A 27,331-nucleotide genomic window follows, 5' to 3' on the forward strand; every position below is an offset into this window, starting at 1 on the left:
ATACTTTTTAGTTTTTAGGTTATTCAAATTATTAAAATATTAATTAATTTACCAATTCACCAACGAAATCCCCAAAACACCCCTTTCTTCTTTCCCTACCACCTTTTTCCCCCCTTTGCCCGAACACGTCTGCACAAATCCAATTAAATTCACTCCAATTGAGGTGAAATTCGAGCACACAGATTTCACTCAAACCTCTCCTCACATGACTGTAATGGCTTCTCCTCCCCCCAATGAGGTTCGTCAGCCCCCTTTCTTCCCCGATGCACACTGAAACCTCCAACTCTTTTACTGTGTGTGTGTGTGTGTGTGTTTTCGCGCGGACAACGCGCTCACGTCTCTGTTTGTCTGTTTCCTTTTTAACAATCCCTGGCTGATTAATTTTTATTTATTTATTTATTTATTTATTTATTTATGTTTCCTGGTTCGTTTTCTATTGCTGTAGTAGCGATCAAGTGAATGGCGTTTGTTTGTGCGTGGTTTTTATTTATTTTGTTTTGTTTTTTTTCGGCAGCAAGAGGATGAGGATATGTTGGTTCCGCGATCGGGATTGGTTGAAGGGCCTCAGCCCAGGGAAGGTAACTTAATTGGTGATTGCTGTTTCTGTGTTTTTTTTTTTTCTCTGTCAATTTTACTACATTGAAATGAAAAATATATATATATACATGTATGTATGTATCCATCTGTTTACAATTGATTTTGGCAACTCTTATCATAAACTAGGGCACGGAAAGTTGAGTATCTGATGGTGTGTAGTGATAAATATATGTACTTGTATGTATTGTCTGGTTGTACTTTATGGGAACCAGAAGTTTCTATCGTTTGCTTTAATTGGAAAAGAAAGTAATTTTCTAATGGAGATATCCATAAATAGTGGGAAAGAGTTGGTCGTAAACAATTAATTATGCAGCACATAAATAGACATATTTGTTTCTTTGCCGTGCATAATTTTTTAATGTATCCGGAATTGGTATGTGAGGTTAAATGAATATAGTGACGTTGTTATGTCTTTGTCGTCTTCCTTTATTGCAGTATTAATTAAGAAATGAGAGAGAACTAAATGCTGTTCAAATTCTATTACCTTTATAGGAATCTAACTTCATGGACGCATCATTGATAAAAATTTTAATTTTTTTTATTTTAACTTGACTGTTTTTCATTTTCGATCTATTTCTCGTAGCATCAGAGGCAGCAGAGAATACTGCAGACAATCAGCCAGCAGAGGATCCTCGCACGGCCAAGTTTTCTTGGAAGATTGAAGACTTCTCTAGGTCGAGTATGAAGAAGCTATACTCTGGAGTATTTGACCTCGGTGAATACAAATGGTAATTTTTTTTAATGGATACAAATTGGGAGCATCATTTGATGATTAAAACTTTTTGACGAGCCTAACGGTGGTGATTGGTTTCCCTTTATGCTTCAGGCGGATTCTTATTTTTCCGAAGGGGAACAATGCAGAATTTCTATCCATGTACCTGGATGTTGCTGATTCTGCTTCCTTACCTTATGGATGGACTAGATATGCCCACTTCAGTTTGACCGTTGTCAATCAAGTTCATAGCAAGTATTCAGTCAGGAAAGGTACTTCAAATCCTTTTACAGTTTTTGTGGCTAAATAACCCCACTAATAAACCTTTCTTTTACACTGTATGCTATTACCTTGGTTTGCTAGAACTGTGGTTTTACCATGAATTATATGGGTTGGAGTGAGAGAAATTTATCCAATCGACAACAGTCCTGATTTTTTTTTTTACTGGGGGATGTATGCACATTGCATGTCATTTAAATTTTAGTATGTGCACTTCTTATTTTTTAAAGGGGTCTGATTGAATTGGGAAAACTACTTTCTAGTTACCCCTCCATACTGTACAGCACACAGTGACATTGTGACTTCAAGCGCAGTAACAAACTTATATAGTTTCTTGTCATTAGTTCGTTCCTTTTGAATTGAGAGAAACATGTTATTTGTGTCAATTTGATCATCTGGCTAGTCAAGATTAGCTAGAGGATTTTATTGATAGTTCTAAGAAGAAGTTTAGTTAACATCAAGCTAGAGGATTTTGTAGATAGGGCCACAGCCTCATTATATATAATTTTCATAGTTTCAAGCATGGATCGGCAGTATAAGTGCGAACATATACTTTGAGAAAAGATGCGTAAACCTGAATACTACGGGTGTCATGATCTTCATCTTTAATGTTGTCGTTTTCCCTGTTGAGGATAATTTCTGTTTATTGGTTTTGATACAATGCTATAACACATTGATTGGACATGACTGTATGAATCTATTTAACAAAATGATGATACACCAAAACATCTGTGGCAACTGCTGGCATTTGGTGTTTTTTGTCTGTTATGTGTGTATTTGCATAGAGTAAACATCAAATGATGGGTTTGAATTTATTTCAAACAAAGACAGATTAAGCTGAGTGAATGTGGGTAAAATTGACTTAATTGCAGTTGGTGAACTCTTTTACTTACCATGCAGAAACACAACACCAATTCAATGCTCGAGAAAATGATTGGGGGTTTACATCCTTTATGCCACTTGGTGAACTCTATGATCCAAGTAGAGGTTATCTTGTCAATGACACCTGTGTAATTGAAGCCGAGGTTGCAGTCTATAAAGCCGATCCATGGTCATACGATTCAAAGAAAGAAACTGGTTTTGTAGGACTCAAAAACCAAGGGGCTACCTGTTACATGAACTCTCTCCTCCAAACGCTATACCATATTCCTTATTTCAGGAAGGTTAGGTTCTTTGTCAGTGGTTTGTGTGCTGTATATGAGTTGTTTATATCAAGCTCTTTTATTCACCCCCCAAATGGAGTCATATCTTTGATTGTATATTCAGGCTGTATACCACATGCCAACTAACGTTAATGACATGCCATCTGCAAGCATCTCTCTAGCCCTTCAGAGTCTATTTTACAAGCTACAATACAGTGGCAACAGTGTTGCGACAAAGGAGTTGACAAAATCGTTTGGATGGGACACATACGATGCTTTTTTGCAACATGATGTACAAGAGCTCAATAGAGTTCTCTGTGAAAAGCTTGAAGAAAAGATGAAGGTCCTTAGATATATATTACACTTCTCCTAATTACTTCAAACTTGGATATTGTTCTTAACTAACTATTGTCATGCTTCGGTAGAGAACTGTTGTGGAAGGCGCTATACAGCAGTTATTTGAAGGTCATCATATGAACTACATTGAGTGCATTAATGTGGACTACAAATCTAGTAGAAAGGAGTCGTTCTATGGTATTTGACCTTGAACAAGATTTCAACTTACATTGCCCTGACTGTTGTGTTTTCGCTTGATCTCTTTGAACACTTTTATCTTTTTGTGTGACAGATCTTCAGCTTGATGTCAAGGGCTGTCATGATGTCTATGCTTCATTTGATCAGTATGTTGCTGTGGAACATCTCGATGGCGATAACAAATATCAAGCTGAACAGCATGGTTTGCAGGTTTATTTCAAGCGGATTTCATAAATGTTGTGTTGCCTGTTAACTAAAATCTGATTGATTTCATTTAACCTTATTCAATGTAGGACTGTCCTATTATCCTGTTTATATATGCCATAAAATCTGTGTTGTGCTGAATAACCTTCTTTCAACTGCTGCTATGTTATTGTAGGATGCTAAGAAAGGGGTCTTATTTATTGACTTTCCCCCAGTTCTCCAGCTTCACCTAAAGCGGTTTGAATATGACTATGTGCGTGACATTATGATAAAGGTGAGCAGTTAAGAATAAGATGTTCTTCCAATTTAACGGGCCTGCCTGATTCACTGTTTCCATTATGCCTACGAATAGAAAGAGATGAGGTTGATATGGACATTCGTCCAGTTCAATGTTTTTTTTAGCATTATCATGTGGATCAGGTGTGAAGCATGGTTTCCTAATTAATGGGCAAAAGTTGGTTGATGGAAAGTAACACTCTGCCAATAGTCAAACTCATTGTCTCGGGCTTAGCACACTCTTGGTTATGGATACGATACAGATAACATTTGCAGTATAGAGGATGAAATGATCTAGATTAGATACCCATATTTGAATGCACTACTTGTATTACAATCAGTTCATGAATCCAGGTAGTCGGCCTCTTCAAACAAAACTACCTATATTGAAGCGTAATATTGGTGCCTAATACAGTCTAGTGGTTAGACATGGCAAGAGCATAGATTAACATTTATAGTTTTGTATCACCTTTATTTTTATTTTGTTCATTATGCCGTTTATTATATCATCTTCCTGAATTCGCGATGTTTTCAATAAAACTGTGTCATACCACTTATTATGTTATCCCTCATAAATCCCGTAAGGTTTGAAATGGCAACTTACAGATGGATTGTTGGTTCACGGGCAACCTAGGTCTCATCATTTTGGAAAACACAGAAGCCATTTAGTTGATTCTTAACCCTATAACTTTTTTCACACTAGGGGGTGTATAGGTGATTTCGGGAGTGAGCGTGTTGGGGCCTGGGTAAGTATTACCATGGATATTGTGACATACCTGTGCTATTTGGCATTAGGGTGTAAAAGAATGAGCAAGTTTGTTGGCTAAATCCATTACTTAAAGCCGTTATCCCTGCTTTTCAGCTTATCCGTTCTTTCTCTGGGGGCTTCTTAAGCTGTTATTACTGTTGAAACTCATCATAGAAGCTCACTTCCATGAGTGAACATTTGACACATCAAAAGATGTGCGTGCCCACCTCCCTTGCCTCCGGACTCCTCATACTGCATTTGTTACTGTACGGGGTTAGAGGTGGTCCTGAAATAAAAGCTCTTGGTGTTAATCGATATATTATGTGCTAGTGCTTGAGTACGCGCTGTTATAAAAAGGAAGAGAGCTAGAAATTATCCCCTCAAGAATGATGTGATCTCGAGAGTAATTAATCTTCTTGATTCTGATGATGCAGATAAATGACCGCTATGAGTTCCCTCTTCAACTTGATCTGGATAGGGAGAATGGCAAATATTTGTCACCAGATGCTGATAGAACAGTACGCAACCTTTACACACTTCACAGGTCAGATGATGAGATGTTATTTCCTATTTACTCCTTGTACCGATTTTCAGTGAAGAATCTACTATGTTATTCACCATTTTGTTTGGATTAAGTGGTCGCATTTTGCTTCGATGTCTGAGTTCATGTCTCCTTCCACCCTAGATCATCCTTATATATTTATATCTAAACCTGCTTGCGTAAGAGGTTTAATACCAATACGTTCTATTTTGATGTAAATGTTTTCCATTGTGAATTTTACTTTTTCCTGACTTGCTATATTTTTATTAACTCTTTGAGTTGAAGAATTATCTTGCTGCTTCGCTCATGCTTGATACAAACATTATATGATATTCTGAAATGAACTTATTCAAAATAATCATATACAATCCTACAACCATTCCAAATCATACAATCAATTTGAGACACACATAAGTAATTTGGGCTTTAATGTGTTTGAGGTGGTATTTAGTCTTTCTTTACCTATCTAGAATATTTCTTATCATCCAGCTGCAAAATTTTGAATGTTTCCAACTCTTCCGTATGTTCTGACAACTTTGACTGTTTGCAGTGTTTTGGTCCACAGTGGTGGGGTGCACGGTGGACACTATTACGCCTTTATTAGGCCAACTCTTTCCAGCGAGTGGTATGCAGTTTAAGCACAGATTGCTCAGCATGTATAAATCACAAAATAAATACATACTTCTAAATCATTTTCTAATCAGCCTTCGGCAAGTCCTCGGCAAGTCCATTAATAAATATGATGCATCTTGAATTCACAAGTTCTCTTCCCTCTTTTATGCATTGTTCTTCGTTCTGGAGTTGTTTTGTGATGTCAGATTTGTTCTCTTGCTGATAGGGTGGGATCTTATGTCCAAATTTCTTGTCAATTCTATGAGCCTAGTCAAATTATAGGTAGTTGCCATTGTTCTCTTGTGTAGTTAATTTTTGTGCCAAAATTACATAGGCATCGTCTCAGGCATTTTCTCTGTCATTTCTCTTGATGAAATTCTAATGGTTCCTGGTTGAATCGGGAAGTTTTTATGAAATCCGAATTGCTTGAACAAGGATCATCACATATATATATATAATTCATTTTGTACTGCACAATGCAAATAATCCTGAATGGCTTTCAGGTATAAATTTGATGATGAACGAGTGACAAAAGAAGACATGAAAATGGCTTTAGAAGAGCTGTATGGTGGTGAAGAAGAAGTAAGTTCTCCATAATGTCGTAGTTTCTTCCTTCTTTTTTAAATCGATTGCTTTATTATGCTTGTCTATCTTCTAATTCGTTGACAACTTAACCTTTTTATTTTTCTTCTCAGCACTTGATGCAGGCAAACCCGGGAATTAATAATACTCACTTCAAGTTTACGAAGCACTCTAATGCTTATATGCTGGTATATATACGTGAAAGTGACAAGGATAAGATAATGTGTCAAGTTGAGGAGAAGGACATTGCTGAACATCTTAGGGTTAGAAGCTACCAACATACGATTTTGCTTAATTTTGACAACTGACCCATTCCTTTTATTTTCTTGATATATTTGGTTACTAAAATTTACAATGTTTCTCAGGAGAGGCTGAAGAGAGAACAAGAAGAAAAAGAACAAAAAAAGAAAGAAAAAGCTGAAGCACATCTTTACTCAATTGTGAAGGTAATTTTTTCATAATTCTTGGGCAGAGCAACTATTTGTTTCTTCATCTTCTCCATTTTAACTTACTTGCATAGTTGCATTCTATAAGATAATAGTGCGACGTTTTCAGGTTGCATGCGATGAAGATTTTAATTGGCAGATTGGGAAGCATGTATTCTTTGATTTAGTGGATCATGACAAAGTTAGGAGTTTTCGTGTCCAGAAGCTGATGCCGTTTAACATTTTTAAGGTACATAAATCTTGCTTCGTACTAGTTCTTTCTATTAGTGATGCAATGTGTTGTATCTCTTCATATAAGAGAAAAACCTAGTTGGTAGAGAAATCATCCTTTATGATAAGAGTAAGCTCTAAGCTTGCAGTATTTGAGGTGACTAGTGTCAATATTTCACTGAATTGTAATGGATTCGTTCAATTGGAAAGTTATTAATACCAAGAAGCTAGTCCTATGCTCGTTCCTGGTATGGATATAAGCAGGTATGTATAAGGAGGGTTTATATTTTCCTAAAGTAGCTAGTCTTTATTCGTTTTAGCATATTCCAAAACTCCCACTCTAAACTTTCCTAATGAGTGCTTTGGATGTTTTTCTACTTAAGATTAAACTTGGTTTGGTGAACTGTGGTTGTCTTTAGGTTTATCATGACTACCGGTGGCTGTGCGAGGCTGTACGCTGAATTGCTCCACTGGGTAAAATCATTGATGCCAGTCTGAGCCTCGATATAGAAAGATATTGTTAAGAGTACTCTCAATCAAATAGAGTTGCTCCTCCTGCGTCACGTCATTGAGGATATACTAGATAAATATGTAAATTTTTTGGAGATTAACTTGGCCCATCACCTGAAACTATGCCTTAGATAGAAACTTAACAATGATGGATGTTGCCTCTTTAAGATGTACATTGTAATTGAGAACCATCAGAACTCAACTAAAGTTAGAACAACTTGGAACTGGGAAAATATTCTGTTTTAGTAGAATTGCAATTCACTGTTCACGTGCTACAAAACTGATGGGTAGATCCGCAAGAATATTCAAGAAAGTGGAATTAATTTGTGCTGCGCCATTGGTGAAATCCTTCTAGTCCAGACTGGACTTTTTTCTTCCAATATATAAGATAAGAGGACAAAGGAACGCTGGAATGTCCCAATATTGCTGATATTTTTTGCTCTTTCAAGAGTACGTAATATATAGCACGTATAGGAAAATGTACATATAGGAAATTTTATAAGCCATTTTTGTAGAAAAACACATAATGTAAGTGTCAGTAAATTTGATGATTTCTTATGTACTATTGAGTATACTTCTTTATTGTCAGATCTGATTCTTCTGTTTTACCGTCGTCTTTCTTTTTACATATTATGCGTCAATAACATTTTGCTCTTCTGGAAGTCAAATACTACGTTCTCTGTGAATTATGTTCTCAAGTAACTTGACCCATATTACATGCTAGTATCCCTTGATTATCAAATCATTGAAGTTTTGATTACGATCATTGTCATTGTTAGTATTAAAATATCAGCTAATCTATGCTAATTCCAGGAAGAGGTTGCAAAAGAATTTGGTATACCAGTACAGTTTCAGCGATTTTGGCTGTGGGCAAAGCGCCAAAATCACACCTATCGTCCAAGCCGTCCATTAACACACTTTGAGGAGGCACAAACTGTATGCATCTTTGCTGCTTACTAATTTATCACTTGCTAAATTGTCACATTTTATTCCTCACCGTTTTGACTAATATATGTTGTTGGGTTCTTATTTTGTATTTTAATCCATATTCGTCATTGAATTCAAAGTTGCTCCGCAAGTTTAGTTTGTTTTCTTATTGGTGATATTATTTGTGATCAGTTTTACTAGCTAATATAACTGTGAAAAAGTATTTTGCACTAGGATTTATTAATTCAAGCCTTCATTCTAGCATATATAGGTTTAAACTATGGTACCAGCATTATGGAGTTACTCTTTTTATCCTCCCCCAGGGCCAGGAATTTAATTTTTTTTTCTTTCTATTATTAGATTGTGTTGCATGTAGATTGTAGACAATTAAACAGTAAATTAACTGTGTTGGTTTTTTAGACCTTATGACTTTTTTAAGTTTACCAAAAACCCAGTGCCTTATATATGAAGATCGTTGCATATTATATTTTAGCTATAGGTATATACTTGGTAATATTCTGTGGAGGTTGCACTGATGCTTTATATTTGAGCTTATGTTACTCTGAATTTTTTGTTTACCATGCATGGCAGAACATACATGTTGACATTAACAAACATGTTGTATATAACTTCTATACATGATACAAGTCCTTAGCGACTAAAGCAAAACCACTGTTTACTTACAAACTAACTATAAGTATGTTATGCCATGCCCAACTTCGAAGTTGCTTATATATGCTTTCTTGGGTAGTATCGATTATTGATCCTAATATACTGCAGTCACATATCAAAACTTGATTAAAAATATCCTAATATTAACTTGTGTCCCTGTACACAGATGCAAACAGAAGACACTAATTAACTAAATCTTCTGTATCCTCAAGTTATTAAGTTGCATGTAAAAAGGATTTAAAATATGATTAATTTATCATACAAGATAACCATTATCATGATTTCGTGTGAGCCAAATGATATACGTTATCTGCATCTTCATTTCAAATGGTTATGTGGTTGTAGGTTGGACATGTGAGGGATTTATGTAATAAGGTCCAGAATGCAGAGCTGAAGTTATTCTTAGAAGTAGAGCTTGGACCGGTAATCGAACTGTTCCTATACAAGCTGAAAAAGTATCGTTAATTAACCTTCCTGTTTAATAACTATTGTTAATGAGTTTCTATGTTTTCATTTAGGACTTGAGGCCTATCACTCTTCCTGATAGGGTGAAAGATGACATTTTGTTATTCTTCAAACTTTATGACCCTGAGAAGGAAGAGCTTAGGTATTCTTCTCGTTCCTGATCCTTGTTTTTACTTCTTATATGGATTACAGCATCTCTGAAAATAGAAGAAAGGTGAAGCTAAAATCACCGTCTGTTGCCATTAAATTTAATCTTCATAATATGCCAGATATGTTGGAAGACTTTTTGTGAAGGACATCGGCAAGCCAATAGATATATTGACTAAATTAAATGAGATGGCAGGATATGCTCCTGATGAAGACATTGAAATTTATGAGGTTTGTTGCAATTTTCATGCCTAAATTTGGTCTTCTCTCTGCTGGCTGTATTTAAATTATTTTAACTCCCTGTGTCTTTCTTATACATTGATGTTATCTGCTATTTAATAGAAGAGGTTACTACCAGGCTGAACATATTGTCCATACTGCAGTATTTATCACTTTTATTCATTTACTCTAGTCAGAGATACTCATTCTGTTCATATTGTCCTCTGTTTCTGTTTCTCATTCTCAGGAAATAAAGTTCGATCCCAGTGTGATGTGTGAACACATAAACAAGATGTCTACATTCAAATCCAGCCAGGTATTTATTCAATCATAATCACATGTATGAGCAGAAAATATATGTATGACTTCCCTTTGCGTTTTGCAGCTTGAGGATGGGGACATAGTTTGCTTTCAGAAGTCTCTCCCAGCCGAAGTTAGCCAGCGACTTCGTTGTCCAAATGTTCCATCATTCTTCGAATACCGGCACAATCTCCAAGTATGTTTATTAAACATTCGGTGAATGCTATTTGGCATATAGGTTTCTTTATATGTTTGATGAATTTGGTGTATAGGTTTTAGATTCGATCTATCAAAGGATCCAGGACATGATATACAAGCTGCACATAGTTGCAGTTTTCTAGCAATGGTTTTGATCATCTCAGTTTCATGTCCTTAAGTTTGATATATCTTATATTATTTGACATGGGCCCTCCTGACCTTCACACAATGACCTAGGCCTAATATTTTCAAGTCATACAAATTTATCTTCACCAGTGCCTTAGAACTTGATACTGAAGTACTATTGGATTTTATGCTATAAAAACCACTAAGTTGCATCTACATAGATGTGCATTGTACCTTGGATTCAATGGGCCTTGCATTTAAGCTCCTTGACTTCAGAACTCGTAAGACCCAATCCTTTTATGACAGTGATGGGAGAAGCTTAGACCATGTCCGGCCCTCTTTTGGGGTCATATTTCGATTTATTTTCGGAAAAGATGTTTTGGGAGAAGAATGTGGGAATTAAAGTAATGTTTCTTGTAGAACAATATAAAGCTACCTATACTTTGATGCCGTCTTAAGTAAATCATACTCCGAAACTCTTTTGCACCACTTTTCGTTCAGTTGTCGTCTAGAGATCACTTTCTGGAGTTTCTGAAGACATTTTTTTCTTTCTGCATTGAATGTGATGCAGGTTATTCATTTTCGGCCCCTGGACAAGCCTAAGGAGGATGCATTTTGCTTACAACTGTAAGTGCAGTCGAACAAACAAATTATGAATGCGACAAACTATCATCTTTTATCTTAGTTGGTCTTGTTAATTTGCATGCTAATCGCATAATTTTGGATATGAAGGTCGAAGCTTGATACATATGATGAAGTTGTAGAAAGAGCAGCTCAACAACTCGGAGTAGATGATCCTTCTAAAATTAGGCTTACATCAAACAATTCTTACTCTCAGCAACCGAAACCTCATCCCATAAAGTATCGAGGAGTAGATAATTTGTTAGACATGTTGCTGCACTACAATCAGGTAAACCATTACTCAACACTGAGAGTTAGAGTTCACAACACACAAGGACTGAAACATTGACTGACATATTATTTTGGTCAGACTTCTGATATTTTGTACTATGAAGTCTTGGATATGCCTCTGCCAGAATTGCAAGGTCTGAGAACACTTAAAGTAGCTTTCCATAATGCAACAAACAATGAAGTGAGTAAGCAGGCATTATAATGGATTTTGTGTGAGTAGTATGCACTTGGCATACACATCATTCTTCTATTATATGTTTGACATACTATTACTCTCCCATCTCTCCTATTGCCTAGATGGATATTCACAATATTAGACTGCCCAAAGAAAGCACCGTCAGTGATGTACTTGATGATGTCAGGATGAAGGTAAACTGGTCGACTGGTAATTTTGGTTTAATATGTTCGATCAACAATTAAGTGGGATTCATTCCTTAGAACTGGAACTTTTCGTTTCTTTGTTACTTTTTTAGGAATAATTTGTTTCCCGATGCCCTCTACTCACTAACACAACTTCCTTTGATTTATGTGGCTCAATGTTGCACAGGCGAAGCTGTCTCATCCAGAGGCAGAACTTAGATTGCTGGAAGTATTCACCCACAGGATCTACAAGGTCTTTAAATTCTGGTTCCTTCATTATCTGATTCTATTATTATTATTATTATTAGGGTTAATTTCACCTGGACCCCTTGTTAGATGGTGAAATTACATACCAAAAACAATAGCACTGTTTTCTTCTTAAATTTCCATCATACAGTTGACATGGTTATCATCCGACCTTACCCCTGATAGATTGTATCTTGTCATCCCAAATGGATGAGCAATTCTATCATAGAGTAAAAAGAAGTTAGAGCTCATTAAACTATTTTAATTTCTGCTTTATTAAATGCTGTTGACATTGTAAATCTTCACATAAGTGATTGGGACATTATTTAGTTGCTGAAACATGATTTTTTATTTTTTTGCAGATATTTTCATCTAGTGAAAAGATAGAGAGCATAAATGACAATTACTGGACTCTACGGGCAGAGGAGGTTCTCTTTCTTTCTCGTTCTGTGTGTGTGTGTGTGTGCATGCATGCATGCTCACACATGAAATTTTACTATTCTTTGGCCATGCATGTGCTGAAGATTATGGAATGTTAATTGCTATCCTTACTACTGTAATCTTTAATAATAACCCATGGCATTTTGTCTTTTATAGTGGCATTCTTCGTCTTAATTTGCATGTTCAGCAGCATAAGCAACTATAATTTTTAGGTCATGCATATGTAGCTAAAGAAATTGCACTTGTTATTGTGATCCTTACTACTGCCATCCTGTAATAGGCGGTGACCCTTTCGCTTTATGGTGCATGGCTTCTGTCTGCATCATTAATCTTCATCATCAAGAAGTTTCCATCCTGGTATTTTTTTTGCAGATACCCGAGGAAGAGAAAAATCTTGGTCCACACGATTGTTTGATTCACGTATATCACTTTATGAATGAAGAAAATCAGAACCAAATGGTATCATTTTGATTGTTTACATGTATATTTTTCTGAAGTTCTATAGTGGGGAAAAATTAGTCCATCAAACGCACTTCTACTTGCTCTTTCCGTGCCATGATATTCCACTTTGTTTCTGGCAGAAAATACAAAACTTTGGCGATCCCTTTTTATTGGCCATTCACGAGGATGAGACTTTAGCTCATATCAAGAACCGTTTACAGAAAAGGTTACTTGTGCCAGATGAAGAGTTCTCTAAGGTTGTATGCCTCAGACCTGATTTTGTTAGTTACTTTATGTCGTTGCTAATATTATACTGCCTTTGGTGGTTCTACTTTCTTCTTATGCACCCATCTCTTATGTCCAGTGGAAATTTGCTTCCGTTTCACAAGGTCGGGCCGAGTACCTTGAGGATTCGGACATTTTGTTCACTCGTTTACAGGTCTCTCTCTCTCTCTCTCTCTCTCTCTCTCTCTCTCTCTCTCTCTCTCTCTCTCTCTCACACACACACACACACACACACACACACACACACGCACACACACACGCACACACAATCAAACACAAAGAGCGACCTCTTCTCTTTTGTTGGTTTGCCGTTTTAATGCCATAGTATTGTTCATGATGAACTAGTATCTACGATAATGTATATATTTCATGATTATGAATCTTGGAGCCTACAGAGAAGTGGCGTGGCTTGGGAGCAGTATCTTGGGCTGGAGCACATAGATAACACCCCTAAAAGGTCTACTGCAGCAAATCAGGTATTTCCTTACATGCATTGTTCAACTCGTCTCCATCAATTTTCATTTCATGCCCTAAGTTGCTTCCGTTTTTTCGTTGATATTCTACTAGTAGAAAATTTCGGAAAAATTACCAATAATCTGTTTGATATCGTATAATCTGCTTCGCTTTGTTATCATGTAATTTTAAATGGCATGCTAAATTTTATATGCATGAGCATACAATAAAGCATTTCCAACGCAAATAATGTATTTCTCGTTTCTCACTATTATCGAGCCGTGTGATGGATTTTTTATATTTTTGTCTTACAAAATTTACACTAATATCTGAGATCACCAACTTTTGTTCAGTATCGTCCCCCATACGAGAAGGCTGTGAAGATATACAATTAAGAGGCTTACCTGGTTGAATCTTGATTAAATTATCGGAAGCTCAATTTAATCAAATACCAGAAAGTGCGAATTGCCGTACAATTCGTTTGGTCTTATCCGAGTTGACTCGATTTATCTGATACATATCGATGAGTTTCCCCACCTGTGGGATGTATCTCTCTACTGCAAAAGGTCAATTCGGTTGAATGTTTGATAACTTTATTGCGTCTTTTTTTTTTTTCGTTGAGTTTGTTCGTAAATTATATAACCTACACAGTTTTGCAATAGGAAATTTTGGCGTGTGTGTGTGTGTGCATACAACTGTTGCAGAGAAGGTCAGCAAGATTTTGGTTTCTTGTAAACAAAACACTGTATAGGATTGCATGTTTGGGTTTCATCATATAATATATGAGACTTGTTAAGAGGAAGGACCATTGACCTATTTGATGTTGTAGTCTTTTTTGTCAATGTTTTATAGACACTTCAAATATATTTGTAACTATGCATATTTTGGATAAACGGTTGGCAGTTGAGAAGGAGAGCACACAAATGTGTTTCGCTTCGCACTGTATTTGATACGGGCTCAATTGCTCTAAAGTCTAAATAGTAAGAATATCACACGAAGCTCAAAGGCGACTCGTGTGCAATCCCACATTGTCTACTAACACTTCATAGAGCCAGCCTGTCACTGTCCCCACAAGGGATAGAATAGAGGCGGATGCGACTATATTCAGCGTCAATGTTAGTAATAAAGGTGGAAAGCCTGCAACATGATTATGGACCGAGGAGAGGTCCACTTGCGGTAGAACCAAGAGCGACCACACCAGCGGGCTCTCTCCATTGAACTGATCCAGATCGCGGGGAGCAAGATAGCTTGACCTTTGCAGACAAGCACAACTAGTAGTATTCACATCACTCCCACGTGTGATTAGATCAAAGATATAACGGGGGACCCACCACCCTATCCATACGACGTGTATAAATACAGTCTTAAGCACAAGGGGACGACGACTCTCCTGGGTATTTCTAATGTTCTTATCATATTTCTCTAACTACACTTATATTGTTTCTTCGCAATTCCGACTGACTTGACCATGAGAGTGCTAACGGCGAAAAACCCTTATGCGAACACGTGATCTTCTTCTTATCTAGGTTTTTCTCACTTCATGCATATTCCACTTTTTCAATTCGTGATTGAGCCCTTTAGACTACATCAATATTTTAATATTTATATTGAGAAATATTAACATCTCACAATCTATTAAATAAAATCTTATAAAACAAGACGAGTGTTTATAGCAAAATAATATTTAATCTCGTATTCTATTTTATAAATACATGTATTTTGAATTATTTTTTTTTCATAAATACATGTGACATATGACATTGTGATTTCCTGGTAATATTTTAATTCAAAACGGTGTCGTATATGAAGCATTTTTATTTCAAAAAAATAAAATAAAATAAACGTCTGAACTCAAAAACCAACCTCCACACATATTACAATCTCCATCCACAACCATACATGGCGGCAACACCACCACCACCACCACAAGCGGTGGCGGCGGCGGCGGCGGCGGCTCTCTCTCATTCACCACCTTCTTCTTCTTCGTCTCTATTTATCTCTTCTCACCACAGTTTCCCCACCAATATTCCAACAAATTCAGAAATCTCAATCTTATCCTCACCACCCATTTCTTATTTTCCTTCCCAAATTTCAATTCAAGAACAAATCCAAATTCCAAAGCACCCAATTTTGCTGTTTACCGGAATTGAATCGTCACCCACTGTTGACACTCAGACTTTCTTAGTTACCGTCAGTGTTTTGGTCGCCATTGCTCTTTCCCTTTTTCTTGGTCTCAAGGTAATTCATTTAATTATTTTTCTCACTCTTTTTTTTCTTCTGTTTTAATTAATTAATTAATTAATGCTAATTCGTGGTTATTATATAATGTGAGGTTTAGTGCATTGTGATGCCATTAATTAATAATAAATGACTTATTAGTTACAGCTACATCTGAGGTATGACCAAAGTACAAAAAATCTGTCTTATTTGGTTAATTACAGCCACCCCTTCTTTTAAATATTTTAATATAAAATTTATGTAATTCGAATATTTACCGAACCAAATCGTATATTCAGTTCGGCAAACGGTATGAAATGTTGGGCCGTATTGAAATTTCGATTCGATTTTACCGATTTAACATCCTTAAATTTATTATTTACCTTTGGAGGAGTTTTTTCGTAAGATAATACATAGTTGAGGGGTGACTTTAATTACCCAAACATGAGGGGTGTTTTCATAATTTGACCATAACACAGGGGTGACCGTAATTTGCCCTAATAATAAAATACGAAACATCCATTTCAATTTATTGCATTTATAGCAATATGTAATTTTTATTTATTTATTTTTCTAATAATATTTTTGTGTAGGGAGATCCTGTACCCTGTGAAAGATGTGCTGGAAATGGTATTTCTTCATCTTATTACATATTCTATTAAAAGATAAATGATATATTATCTGATATATTAAGTTGAAAATTCACATGAAAAATATTAAATTCAACTAAAAATTTAATTGTCTTTGATTAAACTAATGCCAAATTGTGGTTTTGATCCTTCCGATTTTGCATGATATTTCGATTCCTAATCGCCATTGAAGTATATCGAACCCTAACTACCGAGTTCCGATTCATAATGTATCGACAATTCAAGAAAAAAAAAAATTAGCAAGTTCAATGCGACATTCTTTTTTTGTCGCTTCAATGTGTCGATAAATTCTCTAGTCGTGTTTATTAATTTCGTGTGACGTGAATTGTGAGCTATACTCGTTTTTTTTCCTGTGTCACAAAATCTTTGCATGAAGTAAATTTATATATTATTCAAAAAATTGGTAATTATATTAATTATTGGTGAGCAGGTGGAACAAAATGTGTATTCTGTAGTGATGGTAAGATGAAGGCTGAAACAGGGCTTGTTGATTGTAAAGTTTGCAAGGGTGCAGGTATATATATACTATTTTTTTTTTTTTAAATATTTTGAATTTCAATTCTATTAACTTAATTACACTACTAATCAATTCATTCGACATGCTCGAACGAAACAAGAAAACGAGAATGAAGTAGGTATTTTCTGTTAGGCGAAAGCGAGCAAATGACTATGTTGAGTTGAAATCGTTGTCTGAATTGTCCATTTTGCTCAAACGAATTTCAGTAAATGTTGCATATACAGTTAACCTCTATAAATTAATTAATGCAGTCGGAACTAACAAAATTCAATTAATTTAGCGATATATTAAATTATCGAACTAATAATTTAGTACGTTTTTATCGAGTTGGGAGCAGAAAAAAATATTATATAAATGAAGATATTAATTTATTGTGGTTCTACTATATTAATTAAATTTTTTTCCTGGTGCAATGTTATGACAGGAATGGTACTGTGCAAGAAGTGTGCAGGATCTGGATATTCAAGACGTCTTTAATAATTAATTACTTAGTCTCTAATTAATTAATTAATTAATTAATTTCTATGTTCCTCTTCAACTATACGTTGTAAGATGGTTTCCCATTTTTATTCATTTTTATATTTATTATATGCATCAAATAGTTATATTCTATGATGCATGGAAACTACTATGCACACACGTTTTCACGTTTCATAAACATCTTGGAAAACAAAACTTCATGACACATGCGAAAACATTTTGGGGCCATTTCCTTAAATATGTAAAAGTTTCAGGGATGTTTCTGGTAATAATGAAAATATGGAAATGCGTTTCTACAAAAAAAATTCAAAAATCCATTTCAAATATAAACTCGAAGGTGCATACGCTTATTTTTTTTTAAATTGGTGTTCTAATATTTTCGGTTGATGCTAATTTCATACTAAAATAAATTTATATGCCTCAAATGTAATTTGTGGAATCATAATTCGGATTCCAACTTGTTGATACAAATATGTAATTGACGATAACTTTATAATATTTTTTAGAAATTATAAATGTATCCCTGTATTTTTAACAATTAAACATTTTCAACTTTTCGATAAAGGGAGTTTCTCCTTGTCCGTCTGTGTCCGGTGTCCGCATTCCCGTGTTAGTGCTAATTGCTAAATAGGTTATATCACAATTCTTCTTAACAACATTCATACACCTAATTTAAATATCTTGAATATTGTGATTGTGCAATTCTTTAATTACTCTTCCAATTTTGTTAATTTAATCATAATCACATGATTATTGAATTAATAAAAACAATAAGAAAGACAAACCGGCCGTCCTAATTCAACTTTCTCTGCATTTCTATATTCAATTATTTTATTTATTTTTCTCCCTATTAATAATAATCATCATTAATTGCTGTCAACTGATCACACACACACAAACACACACAAATGTCTTCCACAACCATTGACGAAAACGCCCCCGCCGCCGCCGCCTCTACTCCGCCGCACGAGGTGGACGAGTGCCGTGGAGTTCTTCGAGTCTACAGCGACGGCTCAATATGGCGCTCCAACAAGCCGAGCTTCGAAATGCCCGTGCCCGACGACGGCTCAGTCTTATGGAAAGACGCCGTCTTCGACGCCGCCCACAGCCTTCAGCTCCGCCTCTACAAGCCGGCCAAACCCTCCTCCCCCAAGCTCCCGATTTTCTACTACATCCACGGCGGCGGCTTCTGCATCGGCTCGAGGGCGTGGCCCAACTGCCAGAACTACTGCTTCAAGCTGGCTTCTCAGCTCCAAGCCGTGGTAATCTCGCCCGACTACAGGCTTTCCCCTGAGAACCGGCTCCCCGCCGCAATTGACGACGGCTACTCGGCCGTGAAGTGGCTCCAATCCCAAGCCACGGCTGATGAGCCTGACACGTGGCTCACTGACGCCGCCGATTTCAGCCGTGTGTTTATTTCGGGTGACTCGGCCGGTGGGAACATTGCCCATAATTTGGCGGTTCGATTTGGAGCCGGTTCGGCTGAGTTGACTCCGGTCCGAGTTAAGGGGTATGTGTATTTGGCTCCATTTTTTGGTGGGACCGTTAGGACAAAATTTGAGGACCAAGGACCAAAGGAAGCGTTCCTAAATATTGACCTCATTGACAGGTTTGCTTATTACTTTTAGGTCCTCCATGTAGTTTATAACTTCTTATTTGACCCCGAAGGAAAACAAATTTTGTTTTCAAGGACACTATTTAGGGTGAAAATCAGATGAAACGGATCAGAACTAACCATTTCGGAAAATTATCTAACCTTTTTTGGAAGTGTGAAGCCTAAACCAATTCCAAAAAAATTGGAACCTAAAATTTCATTCGGGGTCCAAAAGTTACGGAAATTTTGAAATTTAGAAAATCACATCAGTTTTAAAATTTCAAAAAGTTTCGAAATTTTGCACAAATTTTCACGAATTTCCAAAGAAAAGAACACTCAATTTGACAAAAATAATAAGTACTAAGTTTTAATTTACTAGAAGGAATAAAAAAAACCTTTAATTAAAAATTTAATTTACTTTGGACCAAGTAAAATAAATAATATTTAATATATATTACTAATAGGTGTATTTTTGAATTATTTATTTCGAAATTTTAGGAATTAATTTTGAAAATTGAAAATATAAAATTCCAATATTTTCATATAACTTCAATTCCAATTAAAAAAACAAAAAAAAATCATAAATCGGAATTTCAAAAAATGAATGAAAAAAGTTGTTCCTTGATAAAAAGCTCTCGGATCAGAACTGGCGGAAATTGAAAATTCATAATAATAAATGTATTTAATTAATTTTAATGATGCACCAAGTACTAATAATTTGACAATTTTGCCCTTTATAAAGGTTTTGGAGGTTGTCCATACCCATTGGAGAAACAACGGACCATCCACTAGTGAACCCGTTTGGGCCCGTAAGCCCGAATCTAGAAACCATGGATCTTGACCCGATTCTTGTAATAGTTGGCGGGTCGGATCTTTTGAAAGACAGGGCAGAAGAGTATGCAAAGAAGCTCAAGAAATGGGGAAAGAAGATTGAATATGTTGAGTTTGAAGGGCAGCAGCATGGATTCTTCACTATCAATCCTGATTCTAAACCTTCTCAACAATTAATGCTCGTTATTAAGAAATTTATCGAGGGCAATTCCGTCTAAATTGTTTTTCGAGTTAGTGTGCATTTCATTTTATTTCCTCGAAAAATATCTATTTGTAATTTCTTCTCTTTTATTAGATGGAATAATTGGTAGATTATTCTATTTTCTTAATAAAAATATTTATTGAAACAATATTGTATTTTCAAATTAATTTTTTTTTGTCTTTACATAAAAAATCTAATTTTTGTTCAACTAAATCTTATATATAAAAGAAAGAAACGCTGGGCAACCCTAAAAAACCAAAAACCTAATGGTATTTCTATAATTATTTATTTTTAATATTTTTTCTCTACTAATTTCTAACTATAATTTTCGATAATCTTATATATAAAAGAAAAAAACGCTGGGCAACCCTGAAAAACCTATTGGTATTTCTGTAATTATTTATTTTTAATATTTTTTTTCTACTAATTTCTAACTATAATTTTCAATAATTATTAAAATTAAATAACTATATTTTTCATTATATATTAAATTGATTATTCTCCTTTCACTTTTAAAATAATATCCCGTGCATCGCACGGGGAAAAAATACTAGTAAAATCTAAAAACAACTACAAAATTATGTTATAGAACAAAAATAGTAATAAATAAGTGTATATACAAAAAGAATAATATTGAACAATTACGACTGCAAAAGATATAAAAAACTCCATGTTTTTCAAGAAATCAATGAATAATCATTGTAATCTTATTTGTTTAAATATATTTTATTTTCTTAAAATATCTTATTACTCATAATATTTATATATTTATTTTTAATTTGTCCAATAATTTAATTTAATTTACTTTTTAATTTTATATAACCCAACGATAATTTTTTTTATGCTATTTCTTTGATCAAAGAAAGATAAAATTTATATTTTTAAAATTTATATATAAAAATAATGCATTAACTTTTTAATTGATTGAAGTTATTGAACTATTTTCAATTATTTCATCCAATAAAAAATGGAGTATTTTAATATTTATGATACAAAAAATTACTTGAAGGGGTAAATGTTATATTTGCTGTACTTCAGGGGTGCAAAGTCTAATTCAACCCTTTCAAAATTAATTAATCTTAATTTAGGCAAGAAAAGACTCCTAAACTTCTTAATAATTAATAATTAATAATATAATATAATATTATTTTATTTATGCGGAAAATATAAATACGTATACCGTCCTACATATGGGTCTTCTTTTCTGGTCTGGTGGGCGTCCAACCATTATTTAACATCCCCTATTTTTATCAATCCGCGTTGAATATAATATACGTACACACTTTACTGTATCTATACATTTCGATTCCCAAATTAAAGTAAAGTTCCGAATCCGAAGAGATATATAGTTACAGCACAATTCTTCTTTCTTCTAGATCGTTCGAATTGCCGTTACTGTTTTTTTTTTTTCCTAATCGAAAATAAATAAATCAAACGAGAATCAGAATCAAACCTCCAAATTCTTCACGAAATTCGACGACTTGTCTTCGTTGCTGTGCTGTGCCTTCAAATCGACGTTTTTTGCCTTTGGATCCAGATTAATTAGGTCGGATTTCGTCTGCGATTGGTAAATTTGATTCGTCGAGGGTTTTAGAGAGATAGAGAGAGAGAGATTAGGAGGATGTTTAACGGGATGATGGATCCGGAATTGATGAGGATGGCTCAGGAGCAGATGAGTCGTATGTCGCCGGCCGACTTGGCTCGGATACAGCAGCAGGTATTTGCTCCGTTTGATATTATTTTGTTCTTTGTGTGTGTGTGTGTGTGTGTGTGTGTGTGTGTTTTCTCTGTATTGTCACTGAGTTTTGTGTATCTTCTGTTGGAGAGAGTTGCTTATAATTGTGCATGTTCCAATGGGTGTCTTCCTGGACCTAATAGGATGGGTAATCTCGTTAATTTTATGAATCTTGTCCAATTTGTTAAATTCGTTGAAAAGATCTTAAATTTGGAATGCATTAGCTCCTGAATGATTACTGCTGTGATCTGGTTTGGATGGATTTGTGATTTTACAAATTGTTGGTGTTTTTGGGAATTAAGTTTTGCCAATCTTGTAATTGTGGAGCCTTTGGTGGATACAAATTGCACAGATAATAAAATAAAAATAGCAGCGACTACTTCAACTTAGTGCTTATTAGATAATAGACTATAGCATAATAATATATTGCGGTTGTATTTTTCTTTTCCTCCTTCTGAATTGAGAAAGGCACGTTTTAAATGTTTTTTTTTTCTGCTTGTTTCTTCTGCGTTAGATGATGTCAAATCCAGATTTGATGAGGATGGCTTCTGAGAGCATGCAAAACTTTAAGCCTGAAGATTTCAAGCAAGCTGCAGAGCAGTTGAAGCATACTCGCCCTGAGCATATGGCTGAGATCAGTGAGAAGATGGCAAATGCTTCACCTGAAGAATTAGCTACAATGCGTGCCCAGATGGATGCACAGGTGTCATATCAAGTCAATGCTGCTGAGATGCTGAAAAAACAGGTAACTCATTAATGAGAAGTTGGCTCGATTAAATGTATCTATGTTTCCGCTTTTCCTCTTCTATTTCTATGTTGTGCATGTAAGCTATAATGTTGGAAAATTCCTATTTTATTGCTCAATTGTTGTTGTCCACTTGGAACATCTGGGGTTGGTTTCCATTATTTCTTGTTGTCATTATTCAGTTTAATCCTAAATTCTGTAAAATTTGGGCTTGTCATATGGCCTATGGGGAGTCATTTATGCCTTGACCAGTCAAAATATTTTAATGTTTTCCAATTCTTTTTTGAGCAAGTTATCACATTCGAAACATTTTCTGCAGTGCAGTATTTATTTACACTTGAAAGTTTTTCCACTGTAATTACATGAATTAGAATAATCACGGCCAGAGATGTATGTCTAACTGATTTGAGGCTGGGCCTGTGACACATGTTTGAAGAGGCAAAAATGCCAAGGGAATCATCTTACTTGCATATGTGCTTTTGGGGTGCAGGCTGAAGTCCTAGGGTTTTAAGATATGATTTTGTTTGGGTCAAACATAGAATAACATTTTCAATGAAGAAAGAGAAATAGCCAAAGTCAAGTAGTTTTTGTTTGAAAGTCAATATTATTCAATTATGAGATATTTGATCATGATCCTAGACATCGTGAGAGGAGAACAACCTTTGTTGGCAAAGTAATGACGGAATAATGCATCTCTTGACAAATAAGATGGGTTGTTTACCAGGAGTTTGAGATTTTTAGGTGACTATCATTTTCTGGAGTTGAGATTCTGTTGATTAAGTATTTTTTTCCTTTGAAAAATCCATATGCTAGGAATCTCTATATGTTATGTCTTAAATAAATACATCCGAGGATCAATATACCGAGAATTGCAGGGATCTGACTAAAGGGGTGGATCTCTGGGTATTAACCATTTGTTTCAGACAAAAAAGACAATATCTCTGTTCTTGCATACCATTCATTGTGTGGGTTGAGTTGTCCAAATCTTGTGAAAAGTTCCGATTCACTGTGATGACGCCGCTTAGAGTAGTGCTTACTTGCATACACCTACGTTGAACTGAAACTAAAGCATGTTGATGTACCATTTTATTAAATATACATTCTGCACTCTTAAATGTGGAAAAAAAACACTTCGAAACGTGCTATAATAAATTGATTTTTACTGACAGTTCTTGTACTTATGATATATTTGAAATCAGGGAAATGAACTTCACAGTCAGGGGAAGTACAAAAATGCTCTGGAGAAATATATGCGTGTAAGTTTTACCATGGTGCTTGATTTCATTATGAGTTGTTTTTTGCCCTTTTTTCTGGCACTTGAAGATTTAATTTTCTAATTCTTATTTCTTCTTGCTACATTAGGCAAAGAAAAACCTTGCAGAAGTTCCTACTTCAAAAGGCAGAAATATCCTTTTGGCGTGCTCTCTTAATATGATGTCATGTTACCTGAAAACTAAGCAGTATGACGAGTGTGTCACGGAAGGCACGGAGGTACAGATACTTCATATTTTCTTTTGTTCCATCTTTCAATTGTTTCTATTATGCTTAAATTCTTCAGTTGAAACTTTGGTTCATGTTGATTCTATAATTTAAGTTATTTTGGTGATAAAAGGCGGGATTTTTTTATATTAACTTGTAGAATATTATTTCTTACTATAATGTACATTGAGTACTATGGATATTAAATGAAGAATAACAACTCCAAACTTCAACTTCTTGTCTGATACTGCAGGTTTTGGCATATGATGCAAAGAATGTTAAAGCCCTCTACCGTAGGGGTCAAGCATACAAGGAATTGGGGCAACTAGGAGTGAGTAACTGTTATCGTATTTAACATTGTTCCCAAACTGTAGTTTGTCAGTTGTACTGTATCAATCTATAGTTGAACTTTTCTTGGTCAGCTTTATTCACACAAAAAAAATTGCAGGACGCGGTGTCTGACTTGAGTAAAGCACTTGAAGTATCTCCTGAAGATGAAACTATTGCAGATGTATTAAGGTACATAATATTTGCATCAAGCAGTTCCCTCGTTTTTTAAATATTTTTAAGCATGTGTTAAAGCTTTTATTTCCCCCTCGTACTCATCAGTCAGGTTTTGGACTCTTATGTTCTATCGTTTTTTATTTTTTTGAAGATATTATTCTTTGGATTTTAAATAAGGTTTGTTTACTTACACGTAGGGATGCTGAGGAAAGATTAGTCAAAGAAGGTGGTGTGCGTCCTTCAAGAGGTATATTGTCTTGTGCCTGCTTGTATTATTATGGTCCAATTGATGTTTGTTAGTATAACTTGAACGGTTTAAGTTTATGCATGTCTATGGGTACTTTCAATTGATTCCACGTTTTGTGTAGGAGTGGTTATTGAAGAAATAACTGATGAACCCACTGTGTCATCTGACAACCATGTGGAATCAACATCCAATGATTCTGTCTTACCGCCAAAAGAAGCCAGTCAACGGAATGCACGTCAGTCTGCAAACCATAGGGACCCTCAGGCAGCTAATACTGACTATCTAGAGGCTCTAAAGGATAACCCAGAATCTATCAGGTTTGTTACTGTTGTTGATGAAAACCTATCTTTTACTGCCTTCATTTTCAACTTTATAATATTGATTCCTCCATTTTTTGGCAGTGATGCTGAATATTTTTTATTTGCTCACTTTTTGTTATCTATGTCTGATTCACATGATAAAAGCAGGAGGGTAATGATAGTAAATGATTGACATCCTATATTTATAAAATGTTTTGCATACAATCTAACCGGGTTTGGGATCCTGCACATACCCTATAGTATGAACCATATGGTTAATCTTAAATGTTTTTTTGAGTACTTGGTGAAAGGGTTTTGTTTGGCATTTGCATACTTTTCCTTGATTCACCGCCTTGTCACCCTCACCTTCTCTTTCTAAAGCTTATATGCTTCAATATTCAACTGCTCTCTCTAAATGTTTTTCACTTTATACTGTGGTGTAGATCCTTCCAGAATTTCATTTCTCGCACCGACCCCGAAACATTGTCTGCTATAAGTGGCGGAAAAGTCGATGGTGTGTCTCCCGATATGTTAAAGACGGCATCGAGTATGATTGGCAAAATGTCGCCAGAAGAACTTCAAAAGATGTTCCAATTAGCTTCCTCCTTCCAAGGAGAAAACCCACTCTCGAAAAGCGGTCCCAGTTTCAGTCCTGGATCGATTCCATCCGACGTATCACCTGACATGCTCAAGACTGCAACTGACATGATGGGTAAAATGTCGTCGGAAGACCTTCAAAAGATGTTTGAGATGTCTTCCTCTTTGAAGGGTAATGGGGCAGCCTCGTCATCATCTTCATCGTCATCTTCAGCAGCAACAGCTGCGCCACATATTTCACCTGACATGTTTAAGATGGCGACTGATATGATGGGTAAGATGTCAACTGAAGAACGTCAAAAGATGTTCGAAATGGCGTCTTCCTTGAGAGGAGGACAGGAAAGAGCACCACCGTCAACTGCAACTTCTTATTCCAACGGATTAAGACCGGACGACCTTATTAGAACTCGAGAAAATTTGGAAGTGAATGGCAGCAATGTCGGTGAAAGTAGTTCCTCTCAGAGTGTGAATACAGGAATTTCTCCTCAGACAAGCTTCCTAAATCCCGGTGCTGATTTACAAGAACAAATGAGAAACCAAATGAAAGATCCAGCTATGCGACAGGTTTCTAGCTCGATTATTTCTTGCACGTGTTTTTCCTCTTAACACTTTATTTTCACATATAGTGTTATCTGTTTCTGGTAGGATGCAGAATCGAGAAGTATGTTAGATGTGTTTAGCGTCATTTTGTTGATTATATTGTGTTCTTTTTCTTAATTTCTGAAATTGGCAGATGTTCACAACCATGATGAAAAATATAAGCCCCGAAACAATGGCTAACATGGGGGAGCAATTTGGGTTCAAGCTTTCTCGAGAAGATGCAGAGAAAGCTCAACAGGCCATGTCTTCACTGTCGCCCGAAGCTTTGGACTCAATGGTATGTAATAAATAGGGTCAATCAACGCGTTTCTTCTCTATCCCTACTACTTCATATCAAATCAATGCGTATTGCATGCCAACTTGTTTTTTTTTTTTTACCTTTTTTTCTGACTGGAGGATGAAATGATTGTGTAGATGAAATGGGCGGATAGGGCTCAACGAGGTGTAGAAGGTGTGAGGAAGACAAAGAATTGGCTTCTGGGAAGACCTGGCATGATTTTGGCCATAGTTATGCTCCTTTTTGCATTCATCCTTCACTGGTTTGGCTTCGTCGGAAAGTAGATAAATACACACGATTACTCGTGCTAAAAAGACGGTTTTTCTTAACAGATGTTTTTTTTCTTTTTTGGTGGGGATCAGTAGTTTTAACAGTTGGTTATAATTTTAATGTTTGATATGGGAAAATATTGCCTAGTATAAGTTGTAAGTTGCATATGTACAACAACATATTTTGAGATGAATGACCAAAACAAGTTTTGTACCATAGGCGGCTCTGAATAAAAGTACTTGTTGTTCTGTCATCTTCTTTGCAGCACAGCCATATAAATTCTAGGCATTAAGTGCATTAGAGGGGGTGGTCAAAGTCAAAGATGACGGCTGTTTTAAACGCCGTCCCCCGACATTTGAAAGTGATGTGAACTATGTTGCTTTCACCCTGACGGCATAACTTTCTAATTAGTAATAAATACTCTGAAATGCTATTCATAGAACAACTTTTACCGGCTTGCAGTGCGACTTTATTTCATTTGTAACTTTTCTTAAGAAAATTC

The 27,331-nt window shown here is 35.5% G+C and overlaps 4 protein-coding genes across 5 annotated transcripts; all 4 read left to right on the top strand.

The window, feature by feature from the left end:
- The first annotated feature begins 44 nt into the window (after positions 1–44).
- LOC105959015 (ubiquitin C-terminal hydrolase 12) lies at positions 45–14,387 on the top strand. Of its 2 annotated transcripts, none has more exons than XM_012983033.2 (32): positions 45–238; positions 515–578; positions 1,181–1,325; positions 1,424–1,581; positions 2,489–2,751; positions 2,855–3,073; positions 3,156–3,264; positions 3,359–3,474; positions 3,644–3,742; positions 4,927–5,036; positions 5,584–5,658; positions 6,149–6,227; positions 6,341–6,490; positions 6,593–6,673; positions 6,783–6,902; positions 8,207–8,329; positions 9,338–9,415; positions 9,511–9,599; positions 9,727–9,835; positions 10,071–10,139; positions 10,209–10,319; positions 11,019–11,074; positions 11,180–11,357; positions 11,439–11,540; positions 11,657–11,728; positions 11,907–11,972; positions 12,328–12,393; positions 12,779–12,865; positions 12,988–13,104; positions 13,212–13,286; positions 13,528–13,608; positions 13,939–14,387. In XM_012983033.2, the coding sequence occupies exons 1-32, from the start codon at positions 206–208 to the stop codon at positions 13,978–13,980; spliced, it is 3,342 nt and encodes a 1,113-aa protein (XP_012838487.2). In that variant the 5' UTR covers positions 45–205; the 3' UTR covers positions 13,981–14,387. The 2 variants fall into 2 exon arrangements, with proteins under 2 accessions (XP_012838487.2, XP_088669772.1); XM_088813646.1 differs by having other exon boundaries at positions 132–238; positions 1,187–1,325.
- Positions 14,388–15,413: 1,026 nt separating this feature from the next.
- LOC105959018 (thylakoid lumenal P17.1 protein) lies at positions 15,414–17,557 on the top strand. Its single transcript, XM_012983038.2, has 4 exons — positions 15,414–15,823; positions 16,396–16,432; positions 16,883–16,966; positions 17,394–17,557. The coding sequence occupies exons 1-4, from the start codon at positions 15,485–15,487 to the stop codon at positions 17,444–17,446; spliced, it is 513 nt and encodes a 170-aa protein (XP_012838492.1). The 5' UTR covers positions 15,414–15,484; the 3' UTR covers positions 17,447–17,557.
- A 753-nt stretch (positions 17,558–18,310) lies between these two features.
- On the top strand, positions 18,311–20,209 carry LOC105958682 (strigolactones hydrolase CXE15). Its single transcript, XM_012982692.2, has 2 exons — positions 18,311–19,058; positions 19,786–20,209. The coding sequence occupies exons 1-2, from the start codon at positions 18,358–18,360 to the stop codon at positions 20,090–20,092; spliced, it is 1,008 nt and encodes a 335-aa protein (XP_012838146.2). The 5' UTR covers positions 18,311–18,357; the 3' UTR covers positions 20,093–20,209.
- A 1,053-nt stretch (positions 20,210–21,262) lies between these two features.
- Positions 21,263–27,045, top strand: TPR7 (Tetratricopeptide repeat (TPR)-like superfamily protein). Its single transcript, XM_012983035.2, has 11 exons — positions 21,263–21,793; positions 22,326–22,556; positions 23,756–23,812; positions 23,919–24,047; positions 24,289–24,366; positions 24,484–24,554; positions 24,737–24,786; positions 24,908–25,103; positions 25,529–26,246; positions 26,416–26,559; positions 26,697–27,045. Exons 1-11 carry the CDS (start codon positions 21,698–21,700, stop codon positions 26,841–26,843), a joined length of 1,917 nt encoding a protein of 638 aa, XP_012838489.2. The 5' UTR covers positions 21,263–21,697; the 3' UTR covers positions 26,844–27,045.
- Positions 27,046–27,331: the final 286 nt, after the last annotated feature.

The sequence above is a fragment of the Erythranthe guttata genome, chromosome 14, assembly GCF_056151865.1.
Source record: "Erythranthe guttata isolate IM_541 chromosome 14, IM_541, whole genome shotgun sequence".
Lineage (NCBI taxonomy): Eukaryota > Viridiplantae > Streptophyta > Magnoliopsida > Lamiales > Phrymaceae > Erythranthe > Erythranthe guttata.

What these genes read in the sequence shown, in the direction of transcription:
- LOC105959015 (XM_012983033.2), top strand. Translation starts at nt 206, where the DNA reads ATGACTGTAATGGCTTCTCCTCCCCCCAATGAG. An exon ending in GACCTCGGTGAATACAAATG is followed by an intron (nt 1,326 to 1,423) that starts GTAATTTTTTTT and finishes TTTATGCTTCAG; the next exon opens with GCGGATTCTTATTTTTCCGA. An exon ending in CCAACTCTTTCCAGCGAGTG is followed by an intron (nt 5,659 to 6,148) that starts GTATGCAGTTTA and finishes AATGGCTTTCAG; the next exon opens with GTATAAATTTGATGATGAAC.
- LOC105959018 (XM_012983038.2), top strand. Translation starts at nt 15,485, where the DNA reads ATGGCGGCAACACCACCACCACCACCACAAGCGGTGGCGGCGGCGGCG. An exon ending in CCCTTTTTCTTGGTCTCAAG is followed by an intron (nt 15,824 to 16,395) that starts GTAATTCATTTA and finishes ATTTTTGTGTAG; the next exon opens with GGAGATCCTGTACCCTGTGA. An exon ending in TAAAGTTTGCAAGGGTGCAG is followed by an intron (nt 16,967 to 17,393) that starts GTATATATATAC and finishes ATGTTATGACAG; the next exon opens with GAATGGTACTGTGCAAGAAG.
- LOC105958682 (XM_012982692.2), top strand. Translation starts at nt 18,358, where the DNA reads ATGTCTTCCACAACCATTGACGAAAACGCCCCCGCCGCCGCCGCCTCT. An exon ending in AATATTGACCTCATTGACAG is followed by an intron (nt 19,059 to 19,785) that starts GTTTGCTTATTA and finishes CCCTTTATAAAG; the next exon opens with GTTTTGGAGGTTGTCCATAC.
- TPR7 (XM_012983035.2), top strand. Translation starts at nt 21,698, where the DNA reads ATGTTTAACGGGATGATGGATCCGGAATTGATGAGGATGGCTCAGGAG. An exon ending in TGGCTCGGATACAGCAGCAG is followed by an intron (nt 21,794 to 22,325) that starts GTATTTGCTCCG and finishes CTTCTGCGTTAG; the next exon opens with ATGATGTCAAATCCAGATTT. An exon ending in TGGTGTGCGTCCTTCAAGAG is followed by an intron (nt 24,787 to 24,907) that starts GTATATTGTCTT and finishes CGTTTTGTGTAG; the next exon opens with GAGTGGTTATTGAAGAAATA.